Source organism: Neopsephotus bourkii, unplaced genomic scaffold (assembly GCF_033783945.1).
Source record: "Neopsephotus bourkii isolate Nb327-2 ecotype Australia unplaced genomic scaffold, CSIRO-AGI_Nbou_v1 NB_1423, whole genome shotgun sequence".
NCBI lineage: Eukaryota > Metazoa > Chordata > Aves > Psittaciformes > Psittacidae > Neopsephotus > Neopsephotus bourkii.
The window spans coordinates 1,902,562-1,921,193 of record NW_026901900.1 but is presented as its reverse complement, the minus strand read 5'-3'; the positions used below and the strand labels follow the sequence as shown (position 1 = coordinate 1,921,193).

General features: G+C 37.2%; 1 protein-coding gene across 4 annotated transcripts in view; it reads left to right on the top strand.

Annotated features, from left to right (window-relative positions):
- Positions 1 to 15,676, top strand: part of RAB3IP (RAB3A interacting protein) — a 34,145-nt gene extending 18,469 nt beyond the window's left edge. For 3 of the 4 annotated variants that reach the window (XM_061368022.1, XM_061368020.1, XM_061368021.1), the window contains 7 exons: positions 1,006 to 1,083; positions 1,460 to 1,663; positions 6,258 to 6,386; positions 8,658 to 8,770; positions 12,215 to 12,314; positions 12,421 to 12,490; positions 15,311 to 15,676. In XM_061368022.1, the coding sequence (XP_061224006.1) occupies positions 1,006 to 1,083; positions 1,460 to 1,663; positions 6,258 to 6,386; positions 8,658 to 8,770; positions 12,215 to 12,314; positions 12,421 to 12,490; positions 15,311 to 15,393 (777 nt within the window). In that variant the 3' untranslated portion in view covers positions 15,394 to 15,676. The remainder of the gene's footprint in view (positions 1 to 1,005; positions 1,084 to 1,459; positions 1,664 to 6,257; positions 6,387 to 8,657; positions 8,771 to 12,214; positions 12,315 to 12,420; positions 12,491 to 15,310) is intronic. The other variant, XM_061368023.1, reaches the window with a different exon arrangement.
- Positions 15,677 to 18,632: the final 2,956 nt, after the last annotated feature.

Below are 18,632 nucleotides of genomic sequence, written 5' to 3'. Positions count from 1 at the left end.
CATATTATACAGCTGTGTTGTATGCCACTGGGAGCCAAATCTTCTGGTGTGTTGATGTATGAACTTTTTTGTTTTATTTATATAGTGTCCAGATATGTGCTAGGCGCTTTACAGATATGAGAAGGATCTTATCCCAAATAAGTTAGTTGATGGCTCTGATCTTTCAGTCTTTATTGCCTTCATGAAGTACTAAGTAAGAACAGTAATTTGATCACAGGCGCAAATTGATGGATCAGAGCCTAAATAAATACTTTATGCGACAAAAGTTTTCGAGGTATGAGGTAAAAGGATGTTTAAAAAATCCCCAGTCCTTTTATGCTTGCTTCATGATTGGCTTAGCCTGTTTCTTGGATTGGGCTTTAGTGCATTTTCTGTTCTACTTAAGAAATGTTTATTAACCCACAAACTATTTTTAAGCTGTTGCTTTGTCTGTTTTATTGATGGTAAGAATTTGTTGTTTGACCGGTTCCTCCATGTAGAAACGTTTGACCGGTTCCTTCATGTAGAAATTCACAGTTGATTAAAACTGGTTATTCTGGATAGAAGAAGGGAGAAGTTCTTTTGAATGTGCAACTGTGCCCATGTTGCTTTTGTTGCTACTGGTTGAGTCTCTCTTGGGGGTCAAGGAACTTGACTTGTCAGCCACTGAAGCATGAATGGAACCTGGCGTTCATGACAGGTATTGTTCCGACTGGAGGGGTATGGGTGGAGTTGCTGAATTTCTGAATCTGGGCTCAGGATCAAGGAGAAGAAACTTTGTGGGCCAGTGGTGAATCCAAATGATAAAAATGATATATCTGTAGGTATTTTTTGGTATGTAATTATCATCAAGACTGTTGCACAACTTGCTATTTACAAGTAGTCTCTGTGAAGCAAAAGTGTGTGTCCTTAGTTTGGGTTTGGGGTTTTTTTTGTGTTTGTTGTTGGTTGGTTTGTTTTTGGTTTTTTTTACTGGATCTTGTAAATTTGTGTAAAGCATTTACACTAGCTAAATATTTTTTATAGGAAGCACACAAAATGGTTAAAGAAGCTAATGTCAAACAAGCTGCAGCAGAAAAACAGTTAAAAGAAGCACAAGGAAAGGTAAGCGTTTTTTCTAGCTTGCTTTGTCTTTTCATATGGTTACAAATCTGAAGTGTGAATCATTAAGATGTAAATAGTGCGTAACCTGTGTACATTATTAAAACATAATGATGTTTTGTGTTGCCTTGACATATTCTTAGCTAAAACCTGTAGACATAACTGGTGTTTCAGCATCAGGTAGCTAGCAAAGTGCATAGGAAGCCAGTGTTACTAATGTAGGCAATTACATAGGCATCTGCCTCTTAGTACTCTTGCAAGATAAATGTCTTGAACTGAACTAAAGATAACTGGAAATTATGTTAAAAAATAAACATATTCATAGCCTACTACAATATTTTTGTTTTGTTAATGACTTCATTTTTATCTCCCACCCAAGATTGATGTCCTCCAGGCCGAAGTAGCAGCACTGAAAACACTAGTACTGTCTACTTCACCAACATCTCCAACTAAAGAGTTTCAGTCTAGTGGAAAAACTCCTTTTAAGAAAGGCCATGCAAGAAACAAGAGTACAAGCAGTGCTATGGGTGGCAGTCATCAGGACCTTACCATGATGCAGCCAATTGTAAAAGACTGTAAGGAGGTAACAGTACAAGGATTGTCCTCTTTTTGTTGATAAGCTGGCTTTATTGTTTTGTTTTATTCACAGTAAATATAGTATATATTAAATCTTCTCGTAATACTATTTTAGAAATTATTTCATTAATGAAAGAAAATTTTTCTTACATGCCAATAGGTGGCGATTTTTCCAAGCTTTATATCATTAAGGGAAGCTGTGGGATAAGGTTTGAAATATTGAAAGGAATAATTTAAAGATGGGATTTTTAAGAAAACCTAACACACCAATATAACTGAATGATAAGTCCTGGTGGCTTTTTACAAAGCCCACCACTGAAAGTTCATAAACTTTCACAAACATTTCATAAACTGCCATAGAAAAGAGGAAGAGTGGTTTTATAGATCGATAATGGGTGAAAGAGGACTGGGAAAAGATGGTGTCAGGGGTTTATTAGGAAACAGGAGAGTTACCACTGGAGTTGCAGAGGGGCCTGTGACTTTTTTTAATCTACTGTAACTGAAAATGGGGAAATAATGAGGTGACAGTTTGGTGCTCGAGTCCTTGGAATAGCAAAAAGTGACCAAAGAGTTGAGTAGGCTCTTATGGTACTGAGTGATTAGTAGAATAGCAGATGAAATTCAAAGGCTAAATGAGAAATTAGACATCTGGGAAAACCCCCTGAACTCTCCACATAGCATTTCTGGACTTAGGAATAGCTGTATTGTGCCAGGGAGGTGGGAGGGTGGGAATTGGAAGTAGTGTCCTTGTGGACACTCTTTAAACCCCCAAACTCAGTAATGGTTAAAGACCCACAGAGCTTTAGGAGTTGTTAGGGAAGGAATAGATAGAAAAAGCATACTCCTGTATAAATATATAGTAAATGTGTGTGTCTGATGTCAGTAGCTTTGATATCTTTGTCTCAGAAAAGACATAATAAAAATATGAGGACTTGTGACATAGATGGTCAAAGGTAGAAGAAAAATCTGTGCAATCACAGGTGGCATGGGGAAGATTAATGGTGAACAAATATGAATGATTTCCTGTAATAAGAAAACTTTGGAAGCTAGAAGGAAAATCATTTTCAGTCAGTACATAATGAATAAAACTTTACAACTCATTGTCACTAGGTAGCATGACTAAAAATGTAAATGTGTTCAAAATGTAGCCATGCAAAGTGACAAAAGAAAAACTTGTCAAGTTATGTAGAAGATAGGTATGGCATTTGGCTTAGGAAGCTTCTTTAACTACACATGGCTACAAGTTGGGAGGCTGTGAAATGAAGACACATCACTGTCTTTCCCCTCGTGTTGCTCTGCAGCCAGTGCTGTGATTGCAGCCCATTGTCAGAGGGGTAACAGGGTAACTGGATCTTTAATGTGATTCACAGTGGCCATTTTTATACTTCATTTTGTCAATTATCATTTATGCTGTACATCTTTTTACTACAAATTAGAAGATAAAGGTGTTTTCGCTTCCAAAAAAAAAAAAGCTTTACATTCTGCCTGCCCACTTTCAGTGGTATCCAGGAGGTTTTGAATCCTTGTTGCACTTCAGAAAAGGAGAGAAATGGAATGGAATCCAGTTACTTTGCAAACATTGCACTGAGGTTGTGACTCAGTGAAATTTTTAATTGTTGGGAGGAGTGAGAGAGGGGGGAGATCTGTTTTGCTTCATTTTCTTGTGGAGAGAAAGTGATGAATGTGAAGGCTGTGCTGCAGAAGGTCCAGTCTGCCTGACATTTTTCTTTAGTTCAGTCTCCTTTTATGTTAGTTGCATAAGGAGACACTTAAAGGCTGATCGAGGATGCTCAAAACAGTTGACCTTCTTCCAGTGACAGCCTAGGGAATCAGTAAGAAACACATGGATTCTCCACTCACTGTGGTGTGATTCTGTCTATCTCTCTTCTGAGCAGTATTTGATAGGAGTCCAACACAGGGTGAGAAAACAAGACTGAATGGTGATTAGGACATCGTTCTAAGCAGAAAGATATGCCTTCTCTACTGCTACCATTATCCAGTGGTTTGTGGTTTTGTTTACTGCTTTTGTTTATTGTTGGCCTAAGGTAAATGTTTTTGCATTTTTGGGAGCTGGGTCTGAAACCCTAGTTCTGTCTCCTTCTTGCTAAATGTTCTTGCCACTCAGTTAGGTTACCCTTTGCATGTTTTTCTTCAAAAGAGGAACTAAGAGTACCCTTTACCCTTGCTCAGGGGTATGTAATGGCCTGGTGGTAGGGGGAATATAGCTTTCGATGCTTATGGAGAATCTACCAGTCAGAGCATTTCAACATGTTGGATGGAGCAGCATGTAAATATGTGTCAGCTTCCAGGTTTCTTTGTGGAATGTAGGCAGTGGCTGGCTGTCCACCCTAAACTGCAGTGAAGCCAGAAACATGCCAGCATCCCAGAGAAGTGCTTCCTAGCAAGTGGGAGTAGTCTCTAGGATAAGTATACATGTCTAATTAATTCAGATACTATCAGGATTTAGGCAAGCTGGATCTTAGGCAGGCCGGTAGCGTCCACTCAGTGTAAATGCTGGTAGATGCATCAGTGTTGTTCAAAGAGTTGAAGCATTTCTCTGATGTTGTATTTTACTGTAAAATTAAAGCATTAAATATTTCACTAGAATTATTATTTCCATTGGCTGTCTATTCAATTGCAGGTAATCAAAACTTTGATCTAGTGAAAGCGCAAATAAAGGCAGAGAGGAGACATGTGGCACCCAGTGTAGTTTGGAAAGGAAGAGCATCAGCCTATATCCACTGAGCCTTAATAAGAAATGCACATTAATATTTAGAATACTATAGTACAAATCAAAATGCCTTCTTATTTTTCGTGCTGATACCTCTTGATTGCATTCATTTTAAAGCTGGACCCAAGATGGGATTTAAGGTATGGGAAATGTTCCTTTAGGGAGCAAGTTACACCTATTGAATTTCATTTGTAGAATGAGGTTGGTGGCTTAGCAACCAGAGAACACTTATGGACTATCTTAATTAAGATGGTTGTTCCTGATTGTACCTGAGTGTAAGGCAAGTAGCTCTAATGGAAAGCAAATTTGCCAGTCTTAATTTTTATAGGCTCTTTTCGAAGGAAAAACCCCACAAAAATGACAAACGAACTCCTCCAAATGTATATGTAAAAGAATGGTGAGCTGGGAGCTTGGAGGAGAGGTAATGCATGGGGAAAGAGCAAAAGACTGAAAGAGTTTGGTGCAAAGAATTGTATTGATCTTTTTAATAGGGTTAAAAATTATTTAGTTTTTACTATATGTGTTTTTCCCTCTTTCATTATCTCACCTATGTTGTTTTTAATAGTACAAAATTTTAAAATCAGATCCTGACTTATCTTTGGCCTGCAGCATACATTGCTTCCTATAGCTTTAGGTTTGGGTTTTAGGAGTATAGGTCTGCTATAGTACAAGAAAGGGATTTAACAACCAGTTGGAGGGGAAAGTGCTGAAGTCTGTGTCAGCAGAATGTTAAAAGCAATCTGACGATGGTGTTGCATAGCCCACTGGGGACTGGCATTAGTCTTTTTCATGAGATTAGGAGTATGTATTGTAAGTAAGCACTCATCCCCACTCACGTCTTGAAGCAGTGTTGGTGCCTGTGAACAGGATCCTCCCTTCTGAGGTAACCCTAAACCAGATGATGTACACTGGGAGTACCTCAGTGTGCTGCAGTTGGTGGGTGGCCAGCCCATGTAACAGGCTGTTCCATTAATGCAAATGTGGATTTTCATAGGGACCTAGTGCTGTTCTCCTGAGCCCCAGGCTGAATAGGTGCATTCCACTGATAAATCAGTCTCAACATGGAGATAAAAAGCCAAGGTGTTTTCAGTGCAGATAAACCCATTGCTTCCTAACACAGAGGATGCTTGCTTGCTTGTAGTATGATTTAATGGGTTGTTTTAGCATTTCTCTCTTGACTAGAGGAGCTGTGGGGAAGCAGGCTCATAAATCATGCCCGCTGAATGTCCTTGCTGTCCTGCTGTAGCACGGCATAGAGAGTTTGGGCATAAAGGTGAAAAATGAAGAATAAGACCATAGTTTTAATTGATTTGTATATTGACTTCCTCTTTTCCTGTGTTAGTATATTTACTGTGTTAAATATCTGCTTTCTGAAGGCATTCGGATAGAAGTGTGTTACATTTAGGTGTGGGGTGAATGGATGAAACTTCTAGGATTGCAGTTGTTTTCTTAAGATTCCTCTGCTTTTCTGTAACTCACAGAAGTGGAGATGGGACTAAAATACTGTAGTGAAGATGCATCAAGAATAATTTTCTTTTTTTCTGTTAAACCGTCAGTTATGTTTTTCAAAGCTACCCTGGAAGCTTAGTAAATGGGGAAGAGGTAATGAGCTTGTCCCTGGTTTAGTGGTGAGCAGTGAATGGATTACCTCTGTGTCTTGAAAATTATATGCTTTGATTTGCTTATATTTACAGTCTTAGGAAGGTGGATTTAAGAAAGTGTTTATAGCTAGGGCATGACAGTATTCCTTTACAGTGCAATGGGAAGCATTTAGTTCTAATGCTCATTATTTCCCTCTGGCTATTTGCAAATATTGAAGTGATGTGATAATTGCAGTACTAACATATGTGAATTTTTGTGTGTATTCTAGGCTGACCTATCTTTGTACAATGAATTCAGATCTTGGAAGGATGAGCCTACTATGGACAGAACATGTCCTTTCTTGGACAAAATTTATCGGGAAGATATTTTTCCATGTTTAACCTTCTCAAAAAGTGAGGTAATGGAAAGAGTCTAAATGTGGTCACTGATGCTTTTCCCTTAAATATGTATCATGAAGCCAATAGACTATTAAAAATATTTTCATCTGAAGTTTAACCATTTTTGTTTCACTAGAGTGTGACAGTTTACAGTGAAGTGGTGAAGTTTTAGTCTGGAGTATTGTAATGATCCTTTTTTTGCTTCACTAATGCTGTTGCAGATATCGCCTTTTTAGGTCTACTCTTTCACATGTTACTCCTTTCCAGCAGAATCAGATGTTTGTAGAAATGGATGGTGTTTTTTTTTCCTGATATTTAAAGATACTGTTTTGTAGAAATAGTATCCTGTCACTGTTTCTTGTTTGTATAGGGGGCAGTAGAGACCAATATATCAAATTTTGTGGACCCAGTTTTCTCTTGTTATCAACCAGAGCAAGCTGCAAGCACAGCCTTTTCTTGGCTTTGCTTTGTTTTCTTGAAGGGAGGTTTGACTTACAAGAATTAGACTTTGGCATTTTATATGATTCAACAAAGGACAGTTTGGGAATGTGGTTTTAGGTGAACAAAAAATGAGGTTTGGGTTTGGCATTTGTTTTTTGTGTTTGGTTGTTTTTAGCTTATGCTGTTCCTATGCAGTCTCCCATAAAGAGGAAGGACAGGTGTTTTAGCTGTCCTGGTAATAATTTGGAACCATTTCCAGCTCCAACTGCTTTTCTTAGTTTTTGTTCTTAAGCAGCATTTACAGGCTGTAGCTGTGATATCAGTTTCTAAGGCAAAGGGATCATGTTCTTAGATCTTTATTAAAATAAGAACCAGTTTTAAAGCCTACACCTCACATGGAAAAATCTGTATTTTCTTCATAATGCTTATCTGTTGTTTTCATGTGGTGGTATGTTCTTTTCTTATGCTTTATATCTGCTGTTACTTGCTGGCCATAAGCATTCATGATGTTTTAGTTAATTGTAGACCGGTTCATTATGGTTGGTATCCAGCATCTTGTGAACCTCTCACTAAAAAGTTTACTTGGTTACTATGGGAATTAAATTGCTGCTGCAGTATATGTAAGTAGGCCGTCCTGTTGTCTTTCCCAGCAACTTCATTTTGTTTTTTCGTTCTTCAGTGATGATAAAATTACTGTGGATTTGTATTTTCTTACAAGGAAAACATGAAGCTTCCGGCACTTTGGTCAGTTAAATCAGTTATTATTTCTAGATGTTGCACATAGTAAGCAATTTTGTTTTTATTTGAATATTGATAAATTAATGTGTAGCTAAACCAAACAATAAACTGCGCAAGTGTTATTTCTGAATAGTTGGAAATGCAGTTATCTGAATGGCTGCAGCATTCTCAGTAGACTCTTGTGTATGTGAGTAGTGTTTTGGTTTTGGGAGATGGCAGAGAAAGAATATTTTGCATGAATTACTATAATGTGACATTCTGTTTTCAAAATATTCCAAGTATAATAGAAAAATATCTTTACGCAGTAGGAAGGAACCTTGGCACAGGACTATTTCACTAATAACACAAATTACACCTTCTTTTAAATCTGGTAATAGCTATTACTTGTCCATACTTAAACAGTAATCCTGGGCAAGTGTTTAGTTCAAACAAGCAAAATGAGTGTATTTCTAGTGTTTTGTGATTGTGTATCTATAAAGAATTAAAATAAAAAGCCTGAGCAAAGTAGTACTTTGATGAAGATGATTTTTAAACTAGGCTAGTGGTTGAAAGTTGCAACTGGCTTTTATATATCTGATGTTGTCTTTTCTGTATATTGTTCTGTTTTACTTGTTTGAACATATTTCTAAAGCTATCTGTGGCTGAAAAGCATATTTACTTGTTGGTTTTTTTTTTGCAAGATAAGAAAGCATGTTGCATCATTTTGTGTTTCCATAGAACACAATAAAATCAGAGCAATTCTTAAAAATAAAGTTTATGCCATGTCCAGTCCTGATATGAATGTCACATGTACAAATGTATGTGCTATTTGGTCTTATGAGGAATAACTGAAAATGCAGTTATCATTTTAAACATGCTTGACTACATTTCTGGTTGTAAAGGCAGTTATCTTGCCTCAGGGAGGGCAGGGTTATTTGGAGGGCAGCATTTCAGAGGTCTGGAAATGGGACCTCTTGTTTATGATGAAAGCAAAATCTCATTTGTAATTGAATTTGTGTTTGAGTTGAGTTTTTTCAGTGTTCCTTACTTTACAGAAGAAGAAATATGTCACTGCTTTGAGGCAATGGATAACACAGAGCTGTTTTTAACTGCTTTCTAAATTTCTCTTGCAGTTGGCTTCAGCTGTTCTGGAAGCTGTTGAAAACAACACTCTGAGCATTGAACCTGTTGGCTTGCAACCTGTTCGATTTGTGAAAGCTTCTGCAGTTGAATGTGGGGGACCAAAGTACGTTAAGCTAACAGAGCGTGAATCTTGACTCATTTGAGAAAGCTGCTACCTACTGATCACCTCAGTCCAATTTGTGTAACTTAAACTTTATTTCCTAAACATCTGAGACTTTGTTATTGCTGTTACAAAATTTTATGGGGAAAGTAAGCAACTAATACATTTTTAAAGACTAATGTAGAACAAACCTTTAAGACATATCCCCTTTTTGGGAGAGCTGTTTACTTAACTTTAATCATCGACCACAAAAGTAACATTTGCTTCCTTGGAGAAGACCATCCTGATACTTAAAACAGATGTATTTGAACTAGGGGTTATCACCTAGTCATGAAAGAAATAGGTATCAAAGTAGCACAGGCTGCATACTGGACATCTGCAGTGTTTGTGGCATAAGAAATTTAGGACCTATGTAGCGCATGGACAAAGGTAGCTGTAGCATTTGAGAGGCGATAAAGAAAGTAAATCCTCTGAGTAGGAGGAATGTAATGAAGGTGGGAGTGAACCTGAGTTTGAACCTAAAGCAGGAAGTATGCTTGAATGACAGGAAGGTAATTTTAGAAGTTTTGTAATGTTCCTGGAGGAATGTGAAGCAAGATTTGTTGTCAGGTGCTGATACAGACATTAAAGTGAGTGAGGTGGGAGGACCATGCCCAAGGCACTAGGGCTTTGGGGGGTGTGGAGGGGAAAGAGGGGATGTGTCAGGTTAAGCAAGCAAGGTCAGTGTTAACCTGGAGCCTTCCAAATCTTGAGAAAGCCTTGATTTTTCCGATTGAGATCTTTTGGATGAGTTGACAGTTCTTTCTGTAATATGTGTTTTGACAGAGCTCAGTTTTCTGATGGAAAACTTACATCAAAATGTTTTCATCTGTCTCTTATGATTTTTTTTTCTTTCCTCATTGCTGTTGGCTTTTAATTCTTGTTTTTTTTTCTCTGGTTCTGAGTGGAAGATAAAATACATTTAATCAGATTTCAGAATTGTTTATTTTTTCATTAATGAATCTGCATAAAATTAGAGTTGTGTGTTACGACTTAATCTTTGATTCTTTCTAGCCTACAAAATTCAGGCATTCATACATTGAGCTTACTCTTGTCACCTGAAAACATGCTCTTTGAGCTGTAACAGCTCCTCATTGTAAGATCCCACCACCAGCAATGGGCCTACACAAGGGGCGGTGATTTCAAGTCCAAGATAAATCACTGTGAGCTGTGTTCCATGAATGTAGTAAAGAATCTGGACAGCCAGAAGCTACTGAAACAAGTCATGTGTCATTAATGAGCAATTGGCAAATTGATTTTAAATCATTGTGGTTCAAGCAGCTTCCCTACATCTTGACATGATGAAATACTTACTCAAAAGCAGGAGACTCAATTGCATCGTTCAGAAGTCTCATGAGATTTTAAATCTGCTTTCTCCAGTGTAAGATAAATTTTTAATTAGAACTTATGTAATACTTAAATAGTTGGCTAGGTATCGATTAACATTTTGAGATGACAATACACAAGTTGTAGCTTAGTTACTTTAGGTGTATTGAAAGCCAGGTGTACTTGTTTCTGCCTTTTCCCATTGTTATGTAGCAACAAAAACTTTTGTGATGTTGCTTGTAGATAAGTAATAGGTAAGGAATATACAATATTTAAGTATAACTGGACAACAAATGTGCTTTGCCTTATAGATGATTACTGGCACTGAATGGAAAACAGGCATTCCAGTTTTCTCTGAATCAGAGGGGCAGTTTAGCATTCTTTATTTTTATACACTGCAAAGCACTGTTTTGAAAACACTTATTGAAATAGGTAACATAATATAGACAAACTTCAAATAATAACAAAAACTAGAGTAATGTTTTCAAAGGAATTTATTTTACTGTACAATAAAGCCTGGGAGATGGTGGAACAGATGCATAAAATAGCAGGTAATAACCCAACGGCAAAATAGCCAAGGATGGAGAGCTGTGATAATAATGAAGAAAGGTTCTTTATATACAGAAGTTACTCAATGGTGCCTGTGATGGTGTGTAGTAAGTGCTGCCTTAACAAAAGACAGCTGGGTTTCCCCACAGGATTCAAATAATTGTCCCCATGGGGAACAAAGCTCTAAGCTGCATGTGTGCCGTACAGTGCAGAGCAGAGTCATTAGTAGTAACTGTCATGCCAGCATTTAACCCAGTGTGACAGAAGATAACATATAGAAGGTAATTCTGTAGCCAGAAGGAAAAAAGGGCTTTATTTTCTTTGCATTGAAAGTCTGTCTGTCTTCTCACAAAAGCTTGACTGAAACTGTGATCAGCCTCCTTCAGCTACTGTAGGATTTCTTGGATCAATGGAATGCTGTCAGTCCTCATAAATTGCTATGGAAAGTCATATAGACTCTTCAATTTTCTCCTGTCTCACATGATTCTGTGGACCAGCTGCTGGCTATTTAAAAGGGCTTCTGAGCCACTGTTTAGAACCACAGAAGCTTAGTAATTTTTGTTTCACTCTTGAAAGGCTGCTTGTTCTTAGGCTCCCTAATTTCATGAGGTAGAAATGGAAGGGAGAAGAGCCAGCAGCTTTTAAAATCAATGTAACAGTGGATGCCATGACAACCCTGTTCATCTGGGATGCTGCAAGATAGATATTCCAAGTAAATAAAATCCCAGTTTATTTGTATTTATTAAGATTGTATTAATAGCAGTTTCTTCAAGAGATTCAAACCTTCTTTTCTAAAAATGTTAGAGGAAATTTTCTTTGCTTTTTCCTGTGTTTTTTGTTTGTTTGTTTTTCATTTTGTTTTGGTTTTTTTTTTTTGAGAAGAATTCATGGTGACGGCTTACCTTTCCTTGTTCCTGAATATGACGTACTTGCAATACACCAGCAGAAGTAAATTGTTTTTTTTTACCATCACTTTTTGTAATGACAGTGAAAAGGATTATTACCAGACAGCCTGTTTTCCTTTGTCCCAAATGATTTTATATTCTGAATATAAAATATGAGTTCAATTTGGGCATAAAAGCAGGGATGGTCTTAGAACACATCCAAGGGAGGCTGGAGACTTCAGGGAATTGGCTGCTATTTTATGATAAACTGCAATACCAAGCAGATTTTTTTAAAAGACCGTGTAAATGTTGGCATCAACTGGTAATTTAAACAGTGTTTGTTTCACATATGAAGAGTTAATGAAAGAAATCCCACTATTCCAAGCCAACCTGAATTAGTGAAGTATATGACCAGAGCTGAAGGAAGTTGTCAAAATCAGAAATACACCTTTGTTGAAACAAAATCACTGTTTGTGGAGCTAAAATAATTGACAATATAATGTAATAATTGCAGCTTGTAAAATGAAGGCAGAGACTTGAGTACCTGCTCCAATATGAAACAATTACATTAACTCCTTAAACACATGCAGGTGTTTAGGCGTTAATGTCAGATTGGTTTATTAAATAATGCAAATTTTGTATTTTGTAGAAAATGTGCTCTCAGTGGACAAAGTAAGTCATGCAAGCATCGAATCAAATTAGGAGATTCAAGCAGTTATTACTACATTTCTCCTTTCTGTCGTTACAGGGTAAGTAGACTTACTGCAATTTCATTTTCAGTAGCAGTTATTTAGTTATTTTTTCCATACTATTATAGAAAATCGTATTAACCGTCATTATTTTATATGGGTTCAGATCACTTCTGTGTGTAACTTCTTCACATATATTCGATACATCCAGCAAGGGCTATTGAAGCAGCAAGATGGTGAGTAGGAAATTGTATTTGGCATATATAAATAGAAATTTACGTAGTGCATGTGCTTAAACCTTGCTATCTGTGCACAATAGCAGTGACCTGACATTGCAGGAAAGCTATTTGTTGGTAGTCTGCTGTAATTTTGAGAATTTGGTAATAAACTCCAATAAAGTTACTTTTTTAAGAACAACAAAATCAAAATTAGTGACTTTTAGTCCATCTAAAGTAATTCAGTAGAAAATACTAAAAAAAATTCAATAGTGAGAGTAGTTACAATTTTTCCGCACAGCATTCAAAAATCAAGTTTCTCCCACAGAATGTGGACATATTTTAAATTGGAATAAACCTTCATTTTGGTTTGCTCTGTGCCTTTCTTTCTTCCTGCTTGGTGCTTTGGTGCATCTTTTCTTTTTCGTGCATTGAGAATTCGGGCAGCTGTTTGTGTCAGAGTTTCAGGGAGGGCTGGCAAGGATGACAATATTTTGGGCTCAATTGTAAAAAACGAACAGAAAACTGTACAGTAACCATTGTCTCAGTGCAGCTGAGAAATGAGGTCTTGGTCATTGCTGCGGCATAGCAAACTCTCTTGATTAGTGCTCTGGTTATAAATGTAAAGCTTGATTATCCTCCACCCCAAAAGGGAAATGTGATATTTTTACTGCCATTGCTTGAGACTGTGTTTCTTTTACCCCCACCGTTGTTACCAGGTTGCTTTGTTCCTGTCAGTCGCATATCCAACAACTGCCTATTTAAACTCTGCCCGCGCAATAATTCAGAAATTTGCTTAGCTGCGCTATTCAGCTTCAGATGTCCATATCATAGAATCACAGAATGGCTGGTTTGGAAGGGGCCTTTAAAGATCAGCTAGTTCCAGCTCCCTGCCATGGGCAGGGGCACTTTCCATTAGACCAGATTGCTTGAAGCCTTGTCCAACCTGGCCTTGAACACAGCCAGGGATGGGGCAGCTACAGCTTCTCGTGGCAACCTGTTCCAGTGCCTCACCACCCTCGCTGTAAAGAGTTTCTTCCTAATGTCTAATCCAAATCTCCCCACTTTCAGTTTAAAATTATTCCCCTTGTCCTATCACTATGCACCTTTGTTAATAGTCCCTCTGGATTTCTTGTAGGCCTCTTTAGGTAGCTACTGGTCTGTATTCACAAGACTATTTTACCTGTTTATCTCTGTAAAAGAAAATTATGCTGATTTAGCTGTTTAAACTGTACATAACTGATGTAATTATATTTCCTGTCCATGTGAAAGAATATTGGCAGAAAGCCTTCAGTCCAGTTTTGGTTGGGTTTTTTTTTTTTTTGAAACAGACCATACCTCTTAAGGCTCCTGAATTTGCTAAATACACGTATTTGCTAAACACAGATTATTTTTTATTTTTTTTTAGTTCAGTTGCATTTTTTAAAGCAGAGTAAAACAACACTTTAATGATTATGCATGTCTGTGCTTTTCATTCTTTAGCCGTCGAGTCTGTGGTGATTTGCTTCATCTAGAATTAGCTCCCCTTTGGTTTACCTCATCTATAGTCATCTCTTCTGATGTTTCTTGATTTCAGGAGCTCAGTATTTTAACTACACCCAGATCTTTTGTTTCCATTTCTAATGTGAAGTACTCCTGAGGTGATAGACTGTTCCTTGCACAAAATAATGCTGCTAACTTTCCTTGTCAAAGGGAATAATATTCATGGAATCCACCAGAAATTCACCTGTCTCATACACTAAATTATGTCTAATAAAACCTTCAGATGGTGGTAACTTTTTCTTCATTACTAGCATTGCAGAAGATCTTGAAAATGTTAAGCTTTAATTCAGTTTATAGTTAAAAGGCTTTTACTTTGACCAAAAGGACCTTTATAGTTTCAACTAAAAATTTACTTTGCTATTGAGATAAAGAAAACTAGTATTTTTCCATTAAATAATGAAATATTTTCAGCATTATTATAATTATTTATTCTTCATAAGAACTTCTGGGAAAAACCTTGAGTTTGGCATTTCAGCTCAGTTGTCACCTTTACCATTAAAAACCAGAGTTGGCAGTTGTAGCTTGATGTAAGTATTTCAGCAGTAGCTTTACAAGAATGTAGGTACTCTGGGTAGTTGTCAGCATAATGCATTGCTTGTATTTCTATCCATATTTTGAAATACAGTGGCAAAGACCTTGTATACATGTTGCTCATGTTAATCATCTTTAATTATTCTACATCATGGTCTTGACTGTGTGGAATTATTTTTGTCTTGAATAATTCTGTACTCAACAATACTGATTTGTGTTGCTGAGGTGTCTAGGAGCTTCAGGCTCATCAAGTTTAGCAAAATACAGATGAAATTAAAAAAAGGTCTGTTTGTTTCCCAGTTTATTGTTGCTGGTAGATTACTGGTAGAAAAAAGAGGGAAGAAGAAAGATTACAAATGGAAAGATTATCATAAAATTACAGACTCTACAAGGAGTTCTACATTTTTCTTCCTGTAGTCTTTTAGTTTTGCAGAAAATGAGCAGGGGCAGGGCAATTAAAATAAGAAACTGCAATGAATTGCAGCTGACAAAAAGTACTGATGTATTTTTGTTCCCCAATTTGAAAAGAAATAATCTAAATTTTGAGGAGTTCCTTGTAGGACTATCATTTAGAATTTTTAAAGTGAACACTTCAACCAGTTTTGTCAGAATGAAGCACAAAGAGCCCTCATGTACTGATTCTGCTTTTACTAGATGTTTGCTACTCCTGAAGTTCCCCTAAACTAATGTACAGTAAGGCAGCTGTATGTGTCAGTTGAGATGAAACATGAATTCAGTATATTTAATGATATTTCTGTCTTTTTTTAGTGGATCAGATGTTCTGGGAAGTTATGCAGCTGAGAAGAGAGATGTCACTAGCAAAACTTGGCTATTACAAGGAAGAGCTCTAAATCTTTTTACTCTTGCACATGCATGAACTTCATTGAATATACATAACTAAAATTGCTGAATCTTTCTTTTTGTCACTTGATATTTATTTCCACAAAGTGGGTCCAAGATCTTTATCCTTTTGCAGATGGCACTAAGAAGTACTTTGATTGTTTTAAACTGACTTATGCTGTACATGCATACATATAATACTTAGTTGAAGAAATGTGGTAAGCACTTGCAGGTGTATTAGTGATTGTAATTTACATTTAAAAACAGAACTTCTGATTAAAGTGTTAGTCTGAAGCAGTGTATGTCTTCTGTTCTTTGTGATGCAGAATGATGGGAACCTCCCTGATACGTCATTCCAAAGTGTGAAACTGAGATGATTTTATGAAGAAGGAATAAATACCTGACATTTTGTTTACTGTAGTGTTTAAATACATGTATGTCTCTCTATGCTTGTATGTCAGTACGTTTAACAGACAATTAGGAGAAGTTGGAATTCTTTGAAGTGCTGCTTTCCTGTATTTTTCATACAATCATAGAATGGTTAGGGATGGAGAGGACCTTAAGATCATCTAGTTCCAACCCCTCTGCCATGGGCAGGGACATCTCACACTAGACCATGTCACCCAAGGCTCTGTCCAACCTGGCCTTGAGCACTGCCAGGGATGAAGCATTCACCACTTCTTTGGGTGACCTGTTCCAGTGCCTCACTACCCTCACAATAAAGAACTTCTTCCTTATATCTAGCCTAACCTAACCTAAGCTTCCCCTGTTTAAGTTTAAACCCATTATCCCTTCTCCTATCACTACAGTCCCTGATGAAGAGTCTCTCTCTGATATCCTTGTATTGGATATCAGATATGGAAAGGCTGCTCTGAGGTCACCATCTAGGCTGAACAGACCCAATTTTCTGTCTTCGTATGGGAGGTGCTTGAGCTCCCTTACCCCTGTGGCCCTCCTTTGTACTTGCTCCAACAGCTCCATGTCCTTCTTATGCTGAGGGCACCGGAACTGTCAACTCTAAGTGGGGTCTCATGAGAGCAGAGCAGAGAGGCAGGATCACCTCCTTCAAATTTCAATTTTAAAACAGCGTAAAAAAAGAAACAGACATAGTGAAGGCTCAACAGCACAGTAAATCTGGGTATCTTCTCTCTGAAGTAGTGTGCTTTTCAAACATTAAGAAACAATAAAATTACCTTGCTCATTCTTTGTTTAGAAATCTGTCTTGTCCTGCCCTGTCCCACTTCTGAAAACTCTCTCTTCCCGTCTAATTTTCTTTCACTGGAATTTTTTCATTCCCTTAAATTACTTTTTTTCCTCCTGCTTTATTTGGGTATTCAGTTGCCAGTGGTTTATACATCAAACCCCACAGCTGTTCTTGATACTGGAAAAGATCCATTATGTGATTTCTTTAACATGCTGATGACAATTTCCATATAATGTTACCAGTTCCTTCACAAACACACACACTTTGCTATGAAGAGAATAAAAAAGCGATCATTGGTTCTTAAGGAAGATGCTTTTTCTGTTGAAGTGCTACTTTGGCACCTGAAGTTGAAGGGGTCTTTTTTCCCTTGGCATTGTCTAAGCTGAAAGCAAACAGCTGACCCTATTACAAGAAAGATGGTTGTGGGCATGGACTAGTTATGCTGTGTAAAAGCCCTTTTGGGAAAGAACAAGGTCTCGATCATGACATTTATCAACTGCAGGTAAGGTAAAGTATTGGCAGGTAAACTGACAAACAGGAGAAGTAAAGGCAAGTTTGTGTAGCTGGTTCTTTAACAAGAAGCATCTCGATGCAGATTTTTTTGTTTGATGCTGAACAAAATCAACACTACTCATCACTGTCTTACTGGTGTGTTCTCTGTTTGACAGTACACAGAATGAGCAGTGAGATTTAATACCATACTTGTGTTGCTTGTATATGTATGTGCCTGAAAACATTTTGCAAACAACTGAAGTCCAGCCTGGGCTACTTCAGTACTCATGAAATACTTTTATCAATTTCCTATCACTGGGTGCTACTTCCTGTTGTGGAAACCTACCTTAAACAGTGAAACAGTGTGGTTTATTCTTTCAGTAATGCCTGTACTTGTTGGTATTATGTCTTGCATTAGGCTCAAATGCTTTCTAAATGATTGTTAATCCTTCATTTATGTAATAAGATTGAACTGTTTCCAGGATTAGCTTAACTGCAGGTAAATGCTAGCTGGTAGCTATTGTTCTTCTTAATAATACATTACAAGCGTTGTTCATTCAAGCAGAGAGAAGGGTCCTTTCTAGACATGATAGTGTCAAGACATAAGTGGTATCTGAAGTTTATTATGCTGAGGTGATTTTCTTGTACTACAAAGATATACCCAGTGTATTTCAGTGGTAATGACTGTTGTAAGTCCCTTCCCTGAAATTACTTTCTATATTTTTAATATAAAGCTGCCTATCATGAGAACCTATGTCACTGTGAGTGCCTGGGGCTTGTAAAAATTGCACAGCAGTTACTTGTCTGGAATTATAACTACTTCAGAAAATTACTTTAGAAATGGCTTCAGAAATGGCTTTGTTGGAAGGCCTCCTGTGGCAAGTTGGTTAGAGCTATGATTTGAGACTTCTTGACTTCAGTGAAGGTTTTGTTCATAGTCATATGCCTCTCTTTAAAGATGTCCACTCAAAATGTCTCAATATTTTCCTCCCATTTGCTTAGGTGACAGAACATGCAATTTTCAGTGTACAAAGATCAATTTAATGAAAGTGAAATGGGGTTTGCTACTTGCTGCAAAAGGCCTTTTTTAAAAGGTCAGCTTTTCCATACGTTTTTCAGTGTTACCTTAGACAAATAGGTTAATCTGTAACTTAGTTTTGTTAATAATAATAATAATAATGATACAGAAGTTCTGCTTCCCTGTAATCAAACTGCTGTGAGAAACAAATTTTTTTAGGGCAGTTGGATAGTTTGATGCTCACCTGCTTAAATGGGGTATAGTACATATGGTGAAACTGATGCTGGCTTTGCTCGTGCAATTTTGATCGCTGTTGCTTTCATCAGTAACATTAATTACATCACCTGTGTGAAAGTACAGAGACAAGATAAGTAATTTTTATTGCTGTATATTTTGCGCATGTGTAATTATAGTTAGTACTGGGACCAAAGGTCTTAAAACAAGAACGTTAGACATGCTGAACGGAAGAACGTACATCACCTTCATCTTGCCTCAGGAGCCTTGTGAGACTCTCCTTCACATACAGGAGAGTTTAG